The sequence below is a fragment of the Anas acuta genome, chromosome 1 (genome assembly GCF_963932015.1).
Source record: "Anas acuta chromosome 1, bAnaAcu1.1, whole genome shotgun sequence".
NCBI lineage: Eukaryota > Metazoa > Chordata > Aves > Anseriformes > Anatidae > Anas > Anas acuta.
The window spans coordinates 31,507,163-31,528,078 of NC_088979.1; the positions used below are offsets into that span (position 1 = coordinate 31,507,163).

Below are 20,916 nucleotides of genomic sequence, written 5' to 3' on the forward strand. Positions count from 1 at the left end.
ATTACGATCTAGCCATGCAACAGATGTCTAGAAATGTGCTAACTGCAATCAACATTAACTGGAAAAGATTCTATGGCACTAGCAAGTGTTGCTTAACAAAAACAATCCAACAAAAACAAATGCTTAGAGCATACAATGAATCTCTGTCTGGCAGATGGAAAAATACTTACCTGCAACAATCATAACCCAAAGCACTGCAATATCTTTCAAAAAACATCTTTTGCTTGACATCTAAGTACATATCCTTTCACAGTTTCTGAAGAAAAAGAACAATCTCCCCCTCCTCTCTAATACAGCAATCAAATGCTCAGTAGGATGTGATGGATTAGAGCTGTCCAGCAATGTCACTTGATCTGTGGCCCTATGATGCCTGTCTTAATCAACAAGCAACACATCCCCAGTTTCTCCACAGAAAGTGGAAATGACATCTACCGGCATGTAGGACAACTTCCCTTTAGAGAGCAATAGAAAACCTAAGCGTTTGGTTTTCATTCTAAAAAGGTTCAGTCTCCTAATGTGGATATCCATGATAACTAGAGAGCTGGGATAAATATTCTCAGAGAGATGACAGTCACATCCCAAAGGAAAATATAAAAAGCAGAAATGCAAATCTCTTTGTAGCCACCACTGAAGCAATCATATCAGTTGAAAAATTTCTAATATTGTTTTTTTTTGAACCCATCTCTGTATGAGTGACAACAGACAATAAATTTTTGCAGCAAAACTCTTCCAGCATTAATAACAGCTTTAACAACATCCTTTTTCAATTTTTACTGGTCCAATGGTCAGAGGAGCAGAATGGGATGCCCAGCTGTGCTAATGATCCCCAACTGCACTAATGAATTTTCATCTCAGTTTGGTGGAAATCTTCTGTTATCTGTAAAATCCAGCTTTGAAAAAAAACTAAAATCCTTGTGTTGTTCATGCTGAGCAAGTGGCATACTCAAATAGTAGTCCTTTGTAAAATAAACATTATATAAATACATTGTGATTAAATAAAAGTCTTAGCAAAATTCACTATCTATTCCTTTGGAATAAAAATCCTTTCATTTTAGGAGGAAAATGTTCCATTATGAAGACATAGAAAAGAGTGGAATTAAGCAGCTTGAAATACTTATTTTTATACAGATTGAAAAATGAAACCATATATATCATTCTGTGCACACTTTACACAAAGGCTACATCTACCTTTCTACAGCCACAGAAACCTCAAAAAATCTGCACTGCATATTATTTGAAAGTGTTAATACGAAATTCATTTAGCATTTCTCCAAAACAAGAAGGTTGGTAAGATGGGCATGAATTATTTCAGAGTAAATGCATGGATTGAACAGATGGATTAATTTTCAGAGTCAAGATTGAATTCTCGTTATGCCAGAAATTATTAAAAAAAAAGGGGGGGGGGGGGGAGGGGGCTGTTTTTTAGTAGAAAACCGACAATACTTCACTATCCATTACAGAACTTTGGAATGCATATGTCAGCTTTAAAGAGTTCACGATGTACTCAAGGAAGTCCCCAAACCAAGTGCTATTCATAAACCTATCAGAAGAAAAAAAAAAAAAAAGATTTTTCCACATCACATCCATTTATATCTTGTTTCCACTAATGAGTGGTCACCTAAGCTAAAATAAAATGAAATTAAATTAAAAGTAATACCAATTTTTAAGTTAAGAGATTTGATGTGGGCAAACTGGTTAAAATTATCCAACAATGATATTAACCATTTTCATTATAGATTTGGAGTAGAAAAACCTTTTCTTACTTATGCCAAACTTAATTTTCCAGTTAAACAAAATTATGCATGACTATTGAAACTACTGAAATATCCCAGTTGCTCTGTGGCAGAAATCCTATCTAAAGAAAAACCTGTATGATACTTTCCAAACCATGAGAAACCACATGTGTTAAAGGTTAAGAACTTCCAGATTTTTCAGAAAACAAACAACAAAGAAAGAATATTATTAAACTGCCAAAAACCTTAGCCATTTTTCCCAGCAACTTTTATAAATTATCATGAATGCTCCGACATTACAGTGACAAGAAATGTTAGTATCAATTCCATCCTGAGTGACATTGCTATAACGTAGCTGAGACCAACAAGTCTTAAGAGACTTATTGCAATTCTGGGGACCCTTTTGTTAAATCCTGCTACACAATAAATAAATAAATAAATAAAAATTGATGCTTGTGTAACAGCTTGGATTGAAGGAAATTAATGTTATACGTTCCTGGCAGTAGATATTATCTAGTATTCCCAGTTTACTACTGATGCAGGAACGTTTGCAGAAGTTCTCTCATCTCAGACTAAAAGGGTCTGCCACAGCAGCCTACCATGCATCATTCCCAAAATTATCTCCAAAATCTCAGCTTTGAAGTCAAGACTCTAGCCAGAGTTTGAGGAAGAAAACAGACTTTTTTCCCCAGCTATGGTCTTAAAACTACAGGGTCACCTCTCCTTACGCTCTCCCTACAAACTTTACCATTTTTATGCCTCTGGCAGATAAGACTCAAAAAAATAAATAAATAAATAAAATAGGACAAGAAGAAGCTGATGAAAATTCTTGCAACAACTTTCAGGAGTTCTTCATCTGCATTACCCAACTGTGATTAGCCCCATCTGCTTAGCCAACAATACATTCATTCCAGGTTTGCCCACAGATTTTGCTAAAATGTATCAAGAGTGTAAAACAACCAAGCAATTTATATAAAAATTCCTGTATCTTCCAGATCAGAAAACTACCCCACTTGTGTTCCCAGTGTCAAAAGAAATCACGCATGTCTGAAGTCTAGCAAATCTTACAAACCAATTTCTGTACAAGAACTTTTCCAAAATGCACTACTACCAAAGACAGAGATGAAATGCCAGTCCTCAGCACAGACTTCAGCTTAACACTCACTCCTCCTTAAGCTGGCAAGAGTTGTGGAAAAGCTTCAAGGAAACCAAGGTTGCTCTGGAGTTCTAAGGAGACATCACCCTAGTCCTACCAAATGTGTTGCAGTTCTAATTATTGCCATGTTACATGCATACAGAATCACAGAATCATCTAGGTTGGATTGACCTCCAAGATCATCTAGTCCAACCTCTGACCTAACACTAACAAGTCCTTCACTAAACCATATCACTAAGCTTTACATCTAAATGTCTTCTAAAGACATCCAGGGATCTTGACTCACCATATGTGAACCTAGTGAGGCTCAACAAGGCCAAGTGCCGGGTGCTGCACCTGGGTCAGGCCAATCCCAGACACGAGCACAGACTGGGAGAAGAGCTCACAGGGAGCAGCCCTGCAGAGAGGGATTTGGGGATGTGGTGGCCAAAAAGCCGGGCAGTAGCCAGCAGTGTGTGCCTGCAGCCCAGCAGGCCAACTGCGTCCTGGGCTGCACCCCCAGAGGGGTGGGCAGCAGGGCAGGGAGGGGATTGTGCCCCTCTTCTCTGCCCTCGTGAGACCCCACCTGGAGTGCTGCGTGAGTTTCATCAAAACCTTCTCCTTACTGCTTTTTATCTCTACTTTTGACCATATAAAAGCGGGCCCAGAGGATTCAATTAAAATCAGAGAATCACAAAACTGAAAATGGGCAACTATTTTTCCTGTTACACCTGAGAGGTCATAGAGGTAACTATAGCACATGGATTAAGAGACTGTGAATCAATGACTATGCCATTTAGTTTGGCAGGAAGCACAAGCCTTGCATGGGAGGAGAAGCTGTAGACAGACTATCATTCACAGCAGCACTGAAGACTCATCTGCACATCTCAATAGCCAAACAGAGGACAAATTAGCAGGGCAGCTTGTGATATGTTCCTCATTTTCTAGGTATCACATTATACATCTTGACACCAGCTCAGGTCACTGGGCAGAAAATTGCAGGGTCCCTGAGACACCCTTAATTAGCTACCTGCAGGCCCCAGATGTAATGAGCAAGATGAGTGCTCAACTCTGCTATTTAAATTTAGTGTTGCTCCACAGAGTGCAAACCATGCTTGGCCAAAAGCTTGGCCTACCTTTCAAAAAGTACTACTTTGGAAGTTTCCAGCTCTGATAACAAGCAGAAGGGACAATTTTAGTGCAAGACTTCCACTTGCCAAGGTATGCACAGCAACTTAAATCCTGCTTAAATTATTCAAGACTGTAGGAGTCTTTCTCTGTGTAGACTCTAAGACACAAATTTCAGGGTGTTAGCCTTTGTGATGGGGTTTCATTTAGGCTGAATCCTCATCTGCCTTAGTAACAGAGAGAACAGGTTGATGATTACTCTGCTGCTGTTATTTACTTGGTTGAAGTGCCAGTCTTCTGCATATGTAGTCAGATTGGTACCTATTAGGGGCCTGAAACCATGCCTAGTTTGACGATGGTCTTACCCACCATTTCTGGCAGTTGAACTTCATGATCTTTGTAGGTCCCTTTCAGCTGAACCATTCTACTTATCCCAACAAATTTGATATCTCGTTTTTATTAAGTTTATTAACTTTGCATTGTATTTTGCAGAATCTCCCAGTCAAGCTTTACATTTGTTCAGTGACCATTGAGAAAAAGAACTTGTAATCATCATTGGATCATTGTGGTGGGTTGCTTGGGCAGCTTTGTTCATGGAGGGACTGTACTATCCTGAAAGAAAGGAATTTAACTTCCATGGAGAGAAGCTTAGGTGATCTAATATCAAAAGGGTAAAATAACAGGCAACAGCTAAAGTCATCCTATCAGATGCAACTATCTTGAGCAGCTACAGTCTACTGCAAAAGTCACACAACGTAAGCACTACATTATAGTGTCAGGATTTCAAACTACGTAAGAAACTTTATGAAAAATGTCACATGTATATGAAAGTATTGCCCATATCAGGAGACTACTGCACTGTGACTACAGCAATGACTTGCACTCTAAACATAAATGTTTGCAATTTATATAATATCCTATTTCCTCTCTTACGTGCTAAAAGCAGTTGCAAAACACATTATCAAGAACTCATTACTACTGAGTTCCTGGAAAAACTAATGTAATGAATCCCCAAAGATGTAGCCTCTATTACATATAATGGATGCACTTAAGTCATTCTTGAAAAAGACCAGCAAGCTCAAATAACAGCCTCAGACTGCTACGTAACATTTCTCCCTGCAAAACTTACCAATCTGAACTCAGAGGAAGGAAGTTTTAGGATATTTGAGACAGTCAGAAAGACAAAATAAAATGTTCTTTTTTAAGTCTATATAGTTAAAATCAGGCAGAAATTGGCTGGGGATGAGAAAATCTACTGCGAAAGTCTACTTTGACATAAAAACACCAATACCATTCAAGTCCAACACCACAGTTTATTAAGCTGCTCATCTCTCTCACATCAACTTTATCCAGTATATATACAACAGATCACTGGAAGCAGGTGAGCTGCTTGCAGCTGCTGACCTTGTGGGAGATACATTCAAGATTATTATCACCAGCTTAATAAACTGATCCACACTGATCCTGTTTAATGGAAACAGCGATCTCTTGAAGATAACATTATATTACGCTGATGTCAGTAAGATATCAAACATGCTTTTCCTATGCCTTCTGACATAAACTATAATGCTATCATTCTACATAAGGTGCAAAAAAGGAAATTTCTGATAACACAGATATTCTTGGTAGCGAGTACAATTCAGCACTTAAGAAATTCAGGCCAAAGGACAGCGCATATTAGTTTATTGCATATTTGCACAGTGTAAGCCAAGCTACAAGCACATAACAAGTGCAGGGAAAGAAGAAAAGTTGGTTGTTGTTTTGTCAAAGAAAATGGTCAATAGCAGAAAAGTAGCACAAAGGAAATACCTTAAGATCTCGCCTTTCCAGATGTAAAAGCTCAGAGCCTCGGATGTCATGGCTGATGAAGATTTCTTTGTACTCTCCCAAACTGAGCAGATCCAGCCAAGCAGCAACTTCATCTGTGCCCCATTTTTGAACTACCAAAGTTAAGAGCAAAACCCCCTTAATTTCTACATGCTCAAATGCATTACAAGCAAAGGTTAGGCCAAAGAGAGTGGAAAACAGAGTAGAATTGCCGTGCTAGCAAAGGGAAAGGTTAGAGGTGTCATTTCCAGAAAAAACGACAATTTCCTTTATACATGCAGGTTACAGGTTAGCAGTTAACATGAGAAAGTATCTAAACAAAGTTGGGGTTCTTTGCTTTGCAGCCATGCTTTCAGCTTTACTACAGTTTCTTCAGTAAAGCCTTTAAAACCTCATGTCCCAACAAATTCGCATTAAACAATCTTAGGATCAGTGACGCAAATTCTAATGTTCTGCTTTATACCATTAATTTATTAGTAGTCATCCAGGAAGAGGAGAAGCCTTCAAAACTAATCAACATGTAAAATTAATATATAAACCATACCTCAGATATAGCAATGGCAGCAAGCAAGTCCAGTTTTAATTAACAATTTCTAGTATTAATTAATGCTACAAGTATTCTTTAAACTATTGTGTTACTTGGGTCATTAATAAGCTCTCTGTAAAACATTGTTCTCTAAGGTTAGTTGCCCACATTAGTCCTAATAAAAGCACATTTATTGAAAAGAAAAAAAAGCTATGCTACTTATTACTATAATTTTGCAACTTTGTTCAATGCTGCTTTAGTTTTAAAGTGAAGTCAATCTGAAGTCTAATCTGAAACTAAAGTCTAGTCAACAATGGCAAAATTTTGCAGATTAAAAACATTAAAAACACAAAGATGTAAGAACAGTTTTAGGGCCATCTGATCACTGATTAACTCCTGGACATAATATTAAGGAAGTAACTTCATGGATAATGGTGGGAAGAGAGGAGAGTGGAGTTTGTTCAAATTCTACTAATTAAAAGATCAATATTGACTATCATGGCTTTTTGTTTGACTTGCCTAAATCGCTGAACTTGAAAACCACCTGAAATTTAAGACTAACTGGTTAATTAAACCAGTGTGATAAAGGTATTGCACAGCTCCTGAAACTAACCTGAAAAACCTGAATTGGAGCTTCACAGGGAAATTGTGGGTCTACATATGGCTTATATTGCTACGAGTTAATCAACTGCAACCACCAGCAATGACATGGGTCCTGTTTCATGATAAAACAGTAGCTATCTAAATATTTTTGCAGTAGTTCTTTGGTTCACCTGGAAGTCATGGGGTCCTACTGAATACTTTCTAAATGCATTGAAGGAATGTTCATCCTACTAAAGACACCAGTTAGTTCAGTTGCCTCTCAATTTATCAGGGTCAGGATTTTACGCTTAGGTAGAGCACATAATTTCAACTCTTACTAAAAATATGAAACAAACAAACAAAAAAAAACAACCAACCCACAGACAAACACAAATCACATTTTCCCCAAATGTTATTATTTTTCTTGTAATTTCAAAACACATACCAGGCTGAGGGCTGGTCTTATGCTTCTGAATTTTTTCTTTTTTAAACTTTGGCACTATGCGAAACACTGTACTTCTATTGTTTCTTTTAGCATAATCCAAAGGAGGATCCTGGATGAAAGAAAAACATAGTTACCTTTAATTAACAGAAAACAACACTTAAATTACATACTTGAGATGGTTTTACTTCTGCAAAGAATTATGTAAGGATTTAACTCCATACTAGTTTCATTTGCTAAATAACCATTTGAAGCCTTTTCAGTTCATAAGAGGGAACAGAATACAAAAAAAATGCCCTAAGCTCTGGGCTTGCTCACAGAAGACAGAAATGATCTAGCATCATTACTGAAATTGCCTCTCCACATTATGAGTCTAACTTACTCTTAAAAATAAAGTTTAATTAGAAACAGAAAGTATTAATCAAACTCACCTCATCATCATTAGGTTGAAAAACATAATAAAGCCAAGGTATCTCAGCAAGTTTTCTCAACTCTGTCTCCACACTGTGCAAAGCATCAGACAGCAGCTCTTCGTGGGGAGCTTCTAACTGCTGTTTATATATAGGCCAGAAAAATAGTACTTTAAGATTTGTTACCATATAACTTTTTATATCAGAATATGTTGTTACTACACACAAACAGATGACTACATTGCAGCTAATGTAAACGAAAAATGTGAAAACATGTCTTACCAACTTAAATTTTCCTTCAGAGGCATTTCAGACTACCCTGACGCTACACTTAGTATAGACCCATTTGCCACACTCGTGAGTCTTCACAGAACAAAAGTTATCTGATAACACCGACACCAGAACACAACATTGGAAATGGTAGCTTCTAGCACAAGGGAGTAAAAAGCTGACCAGAAGGACAATAGCCTGGACAGTCTTTGTATGAAATGTGATGTTAAAAAAAAAGAGTAGATGGTAGTAAGCCCAAGTTATTATTTGCAGATTTCCTCATATGATAGAACACTCATAGAACACACTTATGTGGTCAGGTATGAGGAAATGGATCTTGTGCCATGAATCTCTAAGACACTCAAGGATCTCTTGGAATGGATTTCCAAGGTATTCCATTCCCAAAGACATCCCATTCCCAAAGACATTCCAGTGGTGATACGAGATCTGAACTATCCCTTCTTAATAGGTGAGACATGGAGCCACTTCAGCCACTATTGCTGGCTGAAGGTGTGAAGGAAGGGACTGCAGTCTCCGAGGGGAGACAAAAAGCCAACGTGAAGGCCAAAGAGGAAATGAAAGTATAAAAAGTTTGGGACTTACTGACCTATAGGAATTTGGCTCTATCAACACTTTGAGAATCCTATGGATATATCAGTTTTCCTCTGAACCTTGGTCAGAAAACCACATTCTGCAGTTGTTGTGTAAGTGAAATTTGTGTGGAAAGGGTAAGGCAAACAGCTCATCCAACACAAAGCTGTTTTGGGCTTATCTGGGGTTGCTGAAGCCCCATTTTGAGATAAAGTGTTGAATACTGGAACAAGTTGCTTGGAATCACTGAGTAAGCAATCTGAACATCCATTTTTCTCTTTGAAGTAAAAGTAGGCCCAAAGCAGTTCAGAATATCTTTTTGAAAAGATCTAATGAAGTTATGTACAAACGAATCCATTTTTAAAATGGATTTTTAAGAGCATCTTTGATCTCCAGTGCTGGAAAAAGATTTTGACTTCTTAGGTTTTTGGAGATAAATTACAAGTCCCCACTAATTTATCCTACCTAACAGAAACTTTTTTTCTTCAATAGTTTGCATATATCACCACTTTTCAGAGCAGAGACCATCATTAGTAAGATATCACTCTTTAGTATAGTTATATTGGAAATATTAGCTCCTTCTTGCTACGGTGTTCTTTTTTTCTTCTAAAGTCCACTCAGGGAGAGAATTCAATCCCTATAAGCAGACTGATCTTTCTTTTGCCTTACATTTTTTCAATTTGAATGTTTAGATAATTTTGAGGATGATCCATTTGTCTTTGAAGAAGTTACAAATTTTCTTGTGTTTTCATTTTTAAAAATTGTTTATGAAGTCTTGTATTTTTATATAAATGACTGAAGCTCTCTCTCAATAAGCACTTATCTAATTGCTTGATTCTCAAAGGGAAATGTTTTGCTTAGGGCCAAGAAACTCTCAGTTGATGGTGAGAAAGTTTATTCATTAGAAATATTACTCAAAAAAAAAAAAAAGGAAAAAATAAAAACAACCTACAGTGCAATTCTGGTAAAGGAGTCATCAAATTTAGGGTAAATTCTCCTGCTAGGAAAAGCTTCTTATATCCAAGTTTAAAGATGTTTATAGATGTTTTTGATGTTTAAAGTAAAGGATTTTTCAGTTTCTTCCCAAATAAAATTTTTCACGTGATGATATTTGATTTCAGTGAGTTCAGATCCTTTCATTCAACTGAAATGAATGTTGTACTTATCCCTTAGTATAATGTAAAATAGTGCTCTGTTCCAAATTGGAAATGCTTTTGAAAAAGTAAAAAGTGAAACAGTGCATTCATCTACCTGGAGTTCTTTAAAGTCTTTGACCCGGTACCAATATGACATACTTTTCTCTAAATTCGTGAGATATGGATTTGAAGGGTGGACAAGGAATAGGCTGAATGGCTGTAGTCAGAGATGCAGTCAACAGCTCAATGCCCAGGTGGAGGCCAGTGATGAGTGGTATCCCTCAGGGGGCTGTCTTAGGACTGGTGCTTTTTAATATCTTTATCACATGGGTGACAGGCAGACAATGACAGGAAAACGGGAATGGTTTTAAATGAAAAGATGGGAGATTTAGATTAGATGTTAGGAGGAAAGTCTTCACTCAGGGGATGGTGAGGCACTAGAACAGGTTGTCCAGAGTAGTTGTGGATGCCCCATCCCTGAAATTGCTTATGGCCAAGTTCAATAAGACTCTGGGCAACCTAATGTCGTGGGTGGTATCCCCATCATGGTAGAGGGGTTGGAACTAGATGATCTTTAAGGTCCCTTCCAACCCAAGCCATTCTAATAATTTGTAAATATCTGGACAAAACATAACTACATTTCTTTTTTTTTTTTTTCCAAACCGTATTCCAGCCATAACTACCTGTGAGATTCACAGATCAGCTTCGTTGTCCCATCTTTTCATTTACCTAAAAATGGTATTTATATCTAATTCACCCTTGGATGTCACCCAGCCAATACTGTCATATGAAATTGGTTAATGTTATCTTACAGGAGGTGGCAAGAATCAGTCTCCTTGTATATGCATTTACATTTCTTGTCTCCTTATAATGGAAATTCTCAGAGCTGGTAAACAGCATCCAGAGAAAAAGCTTACCAAGTAGCATATGCAAGGGAGGCATCAATTGACAGCTACAGGGAGCTTTGATCACAGATGAGAGGGTGGGGGATTATTGAAAAAAAAAAAAAAAAGTAAGATATTAAAGAAAGTGTCTATCTTTGTCACGGGAGAAAGACTGGAGAACAGTGTTTGATAGAACAGCAGAAGACAGACCAAGCAACACCTTGCACTTCATCTGTTTCTAATCAAAGTGAGGAACCAACATACATGTAGCTTTTGCATTTATAAAATATGTGCCAATAAGGCTGCAATGGTGCCTTGTTATTGTAACTGTGGAATACTTATTCTGAGTAAGAAAAGTAATGAAATAAAAGAATGCTGTCAAATGAGTGTAATGCACATTTCTGGAAGATACCTAGGTAACTTCCAAACAACCTTTTTATTAAATAAATATATTTTATGTAGACCCATGAAGATATATGCATAGACCATAATGAGAAACAGAAATAATATATGCAAAAATCAGACACAGACAAATGAATCAAATTAAGTTTAGGAGTTTGAACACTGGATCAGCTCAACGACACAATGAGAGCACAATGAGAGGTAATGTTTCAGTTGGAAAGTTTCCATAATAACATTATGCCTAGATTGCCTTGATAAATTACACTAGTCCTAGTATTGCATCAGCAACGTAAACCTTTTCCTCTAATTCCTCTTCCCAAACTATTTTAAAAATTAAACAATTTTCTCTATCAATGCCTCACTCAACCTCAAATGGGGGATTAGTAATAACCATCTGGAGGGAAAAAAAAAAAAGAAAGAAAAAAAGAAAAAAAAAAAGAAAAAGAAAAACGCCAGTAGGTATTTTTCCCATGTCTTGAACAAAAGCAATTAATGAATATTTTTCCCTTTTAAAACTTCATAAAATAGATCATATAAGCCTAATCTTTAACTATTTTATTAAATGAGGAGGTGCTCTTGACTCTCTGGACAGACAGGAGACCTTGCAGAGGGATCTAGACAGACTGGAACATTGTACAATCATCAACGGCATCGTTTGGCAAAGTAGGAAGACGATCCAGATGATCTTGGAGGTCTTTTCCAACCCTAATGATTCTATGATTGGAAAATGTGAGATTCTGCACCAGGGACAGACTAATGCTGGACATAGGCACAGACTGGGAGATGAGTGGCTAGAAAGTAGTTGTGCAGAAAGGGAGCTGGGGTTGCTGGTCACCAGTTGGCTTAACACAAGCCAGCAGTGTGCCCTGGCAAACCAGGAGGGCAAAACTGGTCAAAAGAGGTGATTATTCCACAGTAATTGGCATTGGCACAGCCTCCCCTTCAATATTGTTTGCAGTTCTGGGCTACACAATGTAAAAAGAGTGTTAGGTTCCTTGAATGTCCAAAGGAGGGCAACAATAGGCAACAGGTAATAGGGCTTGAAGGCATTAGCTGTGAGGAGAGGCCGAGGACACCTGAGGTGTCTACTCTGGAGAACAAGAGGCTAGGAGGCAACCTTATTGCTCCCTAACAACTTCCTGAGGAGGGGAGGTGGAGAGAGAGGCGACCATCTCTTCTCTTCAGTAACCAATGATAGAACATGCAGAACCAATGATGGAACAGCACAAAGCTGCACCAGGGAGGTTCAGACTGGACATTTGGAAACATTTCTTTACCGTGAGGGTGGTCAGACACTGGAACAGGCTTCCTAGAAAGGCAGTTAATGTCCCATGCCTGCCAGTGTTCAAGAACCATTTGGATAATGCCCTTAATAACATGCTTTAAATCTTGGTTAGCCCTGAAGTGGTCAGGCAGTTGGACTTTGTGATCTTTGTAGGTCCCTTCCAATTAACCTATTCTATTCTATTTCTAGAACTTAAGTGGTTATTAGCCTTCAGGCCACATATTAATGCTTGTTACAGTAGAATGGACTTGTACCATTTTCACATGCAGGTTCACATCCAAACCTGCCCCAATATGTTTCACACCTGAACTCAGACAAATTGGTATATTCCTACTGATATCCATTTTTAATTACAACATTCAAATTAGCCATAATGTACTAATATATCTGTTTCCAAATCCAAAGAAAATATGTCTGTTCCTACTGAGTAATCTTGTTACTGTAAAACTGGACCAGCATAGAAAACCTGACATCTTTCTTCTCTTCACAATTCCAGATAAATGAATTTTCTAATTATGTATCCAGCTACAGCAATTCTGAAGCAGTCTTCTTCATTTTAGGGACAGAAACACTAGCCAAAGGAGATGAAGCAAAGTCTGTAAGTACCATCGGAGGTCTCTTGAACACTTAGCAGTTAAAGGTTATAAAATAATTCCTGCTAGGTATTAGAACAAGGGTGAGATTTACTTGACCAAATTAGATCTGTAGAATAGCTGTCACTCCCAGTTCTATTTAAATTCTGAAGATGGTCCATAATAGAACTCCAGAAGTTTTCTTACATGCTAAACCTCCAAAAGATGATTTATCTTTTTCTAAGATAAGCCTCCGAGACATCTGGGGGTGAATCAGACTCAACAGATATATTTATTTTTCTCCAGTGACTATTGAAAAGAGCAGCCCAGGCAATGACTTTTAGATATGTCAAGTGAGGGAAGATGGACACCAACCTAGGACAAGAATTTGTAACTCATTCTGCTTCCAGCCACAAATGCAGTGTACTATCTTCCATCTGGCCTTACAGAGCTGCTTATAACACATCTTAAATTCCGTGTTAGTATGCTAGATCAAAGAACAGATCACATCAAGTATGAGGGAATAAGATAACATTTTGTCACCTTACCAAAGGAACTCTTCCTACTAGCAGGGATTCAGTTTCATTATGTAAGGCCTTCACATTGACGGCTATCTCCATGGCAGTGTTTCTGGTAAGGCTCTGGGGAATAAGAAGCATAAAAATTATTTGATGGGATGCTAGTTGGTCTGAGAATAAGCACTTTGGGCTTACAGCATATACTGTGTATGCTTCTAGGATAAATACATCAATTTAGCTCTACATTGAAAACTTCTTCAACACTGAGATCACAAAAAAGAAAAATATACTATTTATTTACTGTCTTTTCCCCAACTTTATTTAATATGACCTTATACAATCCCAAAGGTCCAGTGACAAGACACCTCTGAGAAGAATCCATGACATTTATGGATGGCAAAGGCCAACAGAGAAGTTGTGGGCCTTTTGTAACAGCTCATTGACACAAATCATTCACCTTTATCTTAGCAGAAGTAAACTGCTAGTCATACTTTAAGGAGCACAGGTTAACTAACATATTTACCACAGATAAGCTTAGGTCACTTAAAATTACATAAATAGACTCTACCTAATTAATAATCTTTTGGTCCAACCCCTGCAAACACACAGATTGCCTAGTGCAAAGAGAGACTTAGTTCCCTTTCTCCCCTCTCTGTATTCTCTGCATAACGTTTGGATAAACAATTAAGTGTGAAAATTTCTATGAAAACATTCACAAGAATTGACTTGTGTGTAGTAATATCATTTGTTGAGCCTTCATCATGCCTGTACTCTGTGTCTGGAGATATGCCTACACTGTTGTCTGCTGATGTCAGCTTAATTTGGCTATTGTTTTTGCTACTTGCTGACATGAGCTGGATTTACTTGTGCTCAGAACTACAAGAGCACACCATCTTGCTTGACTAATATACATGCTGCTGCATCACTTCAGGATGAATGCCCCTGGCTGTGGATTTCCACTGCAGATGGAGTGAATTCTTGACTTCTTCCAAAAGACAACAGACATACTTTCACCATGCCCCTCATTCAATCTTCCTTTTGGTTACTCCCACACCACAACAAAACTCAGATGTTCCACATATTCAGTCATTAATGTACCTTTCCAACGCCCAGTAATCACAAAAGGGAACATCAACTAGGGAAGACAATGATGAATGCAGAAACTACATCTGTTTTCTCAGATATCACATTGATCTATGATCAGGAGGGGACTTTTCTCCCTCTTCTGTAGGAAGACAGTTTTTCTAACTCATATTCCCAGTATTAACATGAAATTTCAGAATCTTTGAGCATTATTTCTCCCAAATTTATCAGCTATGGGGCGTTTCCTTAAGCATGTGAAGAGCTAAGACTTCCTGCAGACCGGCACCTTCAGAATTGGAAGTAACTTTCCCTTTATTTTCACCTTAGGAAAAAGTGACAAAAAAGGGGAGTCAATACAGCTCTGTTCACCTGTTAAGCAATTTCATTTTAAACTTGAGTATGTGTATGTATATCTAAGAGTCTTGTTCATAAAAACTTTAAGAATTATCACCCAACTTGTTGCAATATGGGAGCAGGGAGAGCATGGATCCTGTGTCACAACGTTTTATGCCCACAGATATTATAATGTATTTACTTATACATAAATGTCTGCTCTTTCTTTACCTCAGGAAACCTTGGGTTGGCTTTATTTAATGCATGTGAACATGCATTAACAGCATGAGCAAGCTCTTGCTCCAAGAGGCCATGTATTTTTGCTGCTTCACAGATTCTACAAAAATAGGAAGAAGAGAAAAATATTTCTTACCTCCTATAAAGAGTAATTTTTAAGAGTACACAATATTATCATGTGAGAAAATATAAAAAGTTCACAAAACATGTAAGAAATGTAGTCTTTTATAACAAAAGTTCTAATATAAGCATCACTTCAAGCAACACAGAACCTCATATAAATGATGTCTATAATACAGAAGATTTATTCCGCTATGAAATAGAGACGCATTTATGTGTCTTAGAACACAAATGCTATGCAAGACTTGGACCAAAAAAATGTGGGGCTATTAACTCAAATAAACCAGAAAGGAAAACTCTCACATATTAAGATAACTCATCTGAAATTATCTTAAAAAATATTAAATATATTCCACAAAGCATATAACAAAAAGCTTAAGAACTCCTTTAGACATGACATTAAAATTGGCTGCAATCATTACAGATTATTTGAAGTTCAACATAATTACAACCTCAGGACTATCTGTTTAACAGCAAAGAAGTTTTTAAACTGTCTTGGCTAAATTTCCCTTGAGGTAAACTATAATCTAAATCATCTTTCTATGTCTACTTAAGTCACCAGAACAATACAAAAACTATTGAAGAACTACAAATATGTAGTTCTTTGATTCCTTTTTTATATTATCAGTGCTACTAAACAGGGACTCCAAGAATTACTTTTGATTACTTTTCTCCTATCAAGACAGGCTGAGAGAGCTGGGGATGTTCAGCCTGAAGAAGAGAGGGCTCTGGGGAGAACGCACAGTGGTCTTTCAGTACTTCAAGGGGGCTCGTAAAAAAAGATGGAGAGCATATTTTTACTCAGGCAGATAATGATAGGACAAGGGGGAATAGCTTTAAACTACAAGAGGGGAGATTTAAATCAGCTGTTACGAGGAAATTATTCATTCAGAGGGTGGTGAGATGCTGGCACAGGTTGCCCAGAGAACCTGTGGATGCCCCATCCCTGGAGGTGTTCAAGGCCAGGTTGGATGGGGCTTTGGGCAACCTGGTCTGGTGGGAGGTGTCCCTGCCCATGGCAGGGGGGTGGAATTAGATGGTATTTAAGGTCCCTTCCAACCTAAGCCATTCTATGATTCTGTGAAAATACACACTACTAAATCTATGTATGCACTTGCATGAATAATTCAGTCTTGGTGTATAGGTTACCAATCCAAACTTACTAATTCTATTGTACCTGGTAATAAGTTCTTCTGCAGCTTGTGAACAGAGCTGTATCTGAGTGACTTCTTCTTCTGTAGCCAACTCAGCCTGTTGAGGGTACAAGGGAGATCGAATGACAGGTTTGCAGGAATCATACTTCTGTTTGTCTTCCCAAGACTTCAGGGTGTTTTCAAAGGCCTGATCAAAATGAATTATACAGTCAGTTTACAGCACTTGTGGTATTTTTGTCGATATACGTAAAAGCTGATGGAATGACACACAATTTAATATAAGTAGTATTAGGTCTCTAAATAATGAAGTGACATTTATTTGTTTAAAACTTAGTATAGAGAATAATCTGATTCTATATAAAATAAAGATAATTATCCAGTTCTGAAAGATATCTCTCTCCCTGTTATTCTCATCAAATGTCTTCCAAAATTGTAAGAATATGAAGGCAAGAATAATGTAAGCATATTTTGTGAGGACAGTAGGATCCAAATCTCAAAGTAATAGAAATATCAAACCTAAACAAATGGCAGAAAAAAAGTTAACAAACTTAATAAAATACAATTCCAATGCTATTAATTCCACACTAGATTCAACATCCAGCTAGTGGACAGAGAACTGAGGCACAATAAAGCCTTTTGCACAGTAATCCTAGATAAGCATGAACTCTGTAGTGGTTTTGTGACTAGAGTCTGCTTGTGTCTCTTCTTTCTGAGACTGTGTCATGTGGAAGATGGAGAATTAGTGGGACACAGAGATGAGAGAAATCTGCAGAAATTATGCTGAAAAATAGACATTATAGAACTTCACTACTTCTGCAACTTGTTAACATTTCCAGTATATGACTGTATATACATTTAGTGACTCAAAAAATAAAAATTAAAAAAAAAAAAAATTTGAGCATTCTTCCTCTTAGAATATATTAAATAAGAACATGGGAATAGCACTAACGTAACTGAAAAGAACTAGTAAAGAGCTGTGTCACTTGTGCAAAAGAACACTTCTCTATCCTGCTCATTACAGAAATTAGATAACTGCAAGTAATTATTTAAGTAATATAAATAGTTATAAAACATTTTTGTAAGCACTATTTTTTCCTATTATAACTAAATCGAATTACTACCGAAAACAATTTTAGCAAAGGTATCTTATAACATGCTTTCTTCAACATACTCTGTCTCGTGTTAGCATCTGAGCTCTGTTTTTATGTACAATTTTAATAACTCCCGGGGGCTGGATCCATGCCTCTCCATCGACTTGCACTGGAACCCCTTCATCACCAAGTATGGTGATCTTTACTGACCGACACTGGAAAAGAACAAACATGTTATTTTACAGAGCAATAAATATTAATCAAACTGACGGACCACCTGAAATATGTTGATTACTAGGAGCTGTGGCTTCCCTCCAGATTTGCCTCAAGGGTGAAGCGCTTTTATACTTCATCCATCATTTAAGACAATTTGTTACCCGTTAACATTAAAACAATGTCAGTGCTTTATTAATGTATAGGGCAGTGGTCATCTAGAGTACCACCACTCTCCAGCATCCCAAACTGATGCCAACTAATTCATGTGCTTTCCATCAAGAAACAGACCTGAGCTATCCGGTGGTGCTGCAGTTTGATAACTCTTGAAACCGCCATCTGCATGCTGCCAAATACTGCCACAACTTCTAAGATTTTATCATCAAAAGATGGGGCCCCAAATATCTGAAAGAAAAATAAAATATTCCATTTTCCATGGCACATTTGGTGCTTAGAGTGCATGACCAATGAAGCACAAATTCAGCCTTCTTTGCTGTAGGTTCACTTACAGATTCAATTTCAACATTTAAATGCATCTAAATGCTTTAGAATAACGACATTGTCCCTATAAATATTATAGGAATGAGATACCACAGACAGCAGGCAAATGTTATGTTAAAACAGCAATGACAACAGCATTTCAAACATCTGAATGACAAGGCATATCCTTATATATACAAAAGATGGCATGTTCCCATATGCAGCCTATGAAATGCTTTTCAGTGCAAAATGAAAGGCCAGTTTAAACCTCCACTCGGTTAAGGTACTTAATATCTAAGAGGTTCTTGAAGTTAAGAGGAACAATGATGCTTTTTTCTCAGAAGTGCTTATGTTCCTATAATTCTCTGGAAACCAACATCTGATCCGCTCTCAGCTTTGATAAATGATGCTTTAATACCGAGGAGAATCTTGTTTGAAGTGTATATAATTATCTGCCATAAACATTATTTAAAAAAAAAAAAAAAGTTAACAAATGTTCTTATCCAGCCAAGACTTTGAATTCCCATGAGCTCACAAAACTGCACCACGCTGAGTGTGTGCCATTGCCACCTGGTGTGCTGGAGGAGAACTCAGCCATGTTGGGGGGAAGTCTTAGGCTGGAGTTCAGTTCGTTCAAGGGACCTAGAAGACACCTTAAGGCCTATGGTCACTTGAAGCTTGATCATTTCATAGTGATATGCAATAGGGAGCAGCAAGGGAGAAAAGTCAGCAGGAGGTATCACTCCAGGAAGATTATAATGGGTAAATAATGGGTAAATTTCTCTGAGTGGTACTCAAACAACCTCACTTGGTGAAGTAAGCTACATTGTACACCAGAGAACAGATGAGAAAATCCATGAAAAGGAGCCCAAAGGACACAACTGCTCCCTGAAACTGGAGGCGCCTCCTTCCTGGAGGTGAAGAATAAGAGGGTGAAGATCCAGGACTGCATAGTCCTGGCTGCAGTGATGGCTTAGTGAGGAAGAGGATGGGAAATGGGGAGGAACTTTGGTCCTTGCTGCCCCTCACAAGCCAATGGGAGACTTCTCCCCAGTGCAGTGAGTGTGGCTTTGACCTGGAGACTGAGGAATTCATGTCAGGGAAAGGCCTGCACAGCACAGTTACCAGTTTGCCCTCAGTTGCTGTAGTTTACCACAGTTGTGGCACTTGCCCTGAGAGCATCCCAGGATTGCATAGATGAGTCTTGAATAAATCAGTGTCAAAGAATGAAAATGCGATTTTACTAGGCCTAGTGTGTTCTGAACCTAAAGTTTTTTCATTTACCGTGGGTAAGTGAACCGCTTGAAAAGATCAGAAGCAGAATTTCTGGTTTTCCAAGGTAAAAAGGTATGGACAGTCCCTGATCCAGCTTTAATAACTGACGTCTACAGGGCTATCTCAGCAGGGGTTAAGAAAAGTAGTTCCAAGACTTCATTTATTTTGGGCTTCCATTTTAGAAAAAGAATAGACAAACCACAGCCTAATCTACTGTGTCTCTCCACAAGTAAAACATATCTGCAGTGAAAAACAACCATATATATAATTGTTTTTTTTCCAAATGAAGCCAAACAAATCTCTACATATCAATGCTCAGAAAACAATTCCCTCCTTTGCTGTTGGACCTCACCACAGGTCAAGTTTCCAACTTGTCTTTTGGACACCAAAACAACACGCTTAAAGAAGCCCTGCTCAACTCAGTATACGGCTGCCCTCTTTGGCTCACCAGTAACGTTTCAGAAATACTCACAGCCATCAAGACAACATCTTTCTTTAGTCCAGATAAGCAGAACTGACAGCATTTCAGACCACCATCTCTGACCATCGGTCACTCAAGATTGCAGTAAAGCAGTGGCTTATGCTCCTAACTTTGTCCAGAGCAAACATGTACTTTGCTGGCAGTTCTGATCCCCAGATGACTAAAAATATCAATAAAACTGCTCCAAGACATACACATTTGCTGTATGCCAGTATGACAGCTAGGACAGATCTTTTCTCTCAGTCAGGCAGCCCAGGGAGAAAAATAAACTCCCAAACAGGAGCTGAGCAGATGTTAGAGATGCTTTCAAGCTTCTCTGAACATGGAGAACATCAAAATATTAGATATCTGCAGCCAAATATAAACATAACTGCCATTCTCCAATGTATTCCAAAAAAAAAAAAAAAAAAAAGTATATTGAAACATGTTGAAATACTTGTTCTGACTTTAAAACATGTATAAAAACAGAGCATAGTAAGTCACAAGAAAGCAAAAGCAGTTTGGTGAAAAAAGTCCTGGACTGTCGAGATTAAAACCACAATCTAATTGGCGAGTACAGTTTTAAGTGAATCAGACCTCACAGTAAATCAGGATATTCAGAACTGGGATAGTCTGCAAGCAATTACAATGGTTGTACTGTGCATGAAGTAGAGAACATGAAACAGTCTTAGTGCTGCTGTAGCTGTAAGACATTCAGGCACCTGTGTAGTGCAACATTTCTTGGAAGATATGAGGAGGAAGGTAAAAATAGATATCATTACAAAATTTTTAAGAAGCTCATTCATTCAAAATAATGTCTAAAAACCAGATTACCATCCCCGCTAAATTACCAGTCACTAAATTTTCACAGTGACCATCCCTTAATCCAAAGCTGTTTGTAGAACAGGAGGAAAACTCAAATACAAGCTGTGTGAGAGATTGTCTTTGTCCATCTTCCTTATTATTAGAATATAACAGTGGAATCTATGCTTTGAGAAACTTTGTTGTACAACTTCTGCAAATAATGTG

The 20,916-nt window shown here is 37.7% G+C and overlaps 1 protein-coding gene across 1 annotated transcript in view; it reads right to left on the bottom strand.

Annotated features, from left to right (window-relative positions):
• Window positions 1-20,916, bottom strand: part of DGKH (diacylglycerol kinase eta) — a 166,276-nt gene that overhangs the window by 10,705 nt on the left and 134,655 nt on the right. Inside the window, 8 exon segments of the mRNA XM_068675460.1 lie at window positions 5,806-5,936; window positions 7,377-7,485; window positions 7,805-7,924; window positions 13,472-13,564; window positions 15,089-15,194; window positions 16,392-16,555; window positions 17,540-17,674; window positions 17,964-18,077. Coding sequence (XP_068531561.1) covers window positions 5,806-5,936; window positions 7,377-7,485; window positions 7,805-7,924; window positions 13,472-13,564; window positions 15,089-15,194; window positions 16,392-16,555; window positions 17,540-17,674; window positions 17,964-18,077 — 972 coding nt within the window.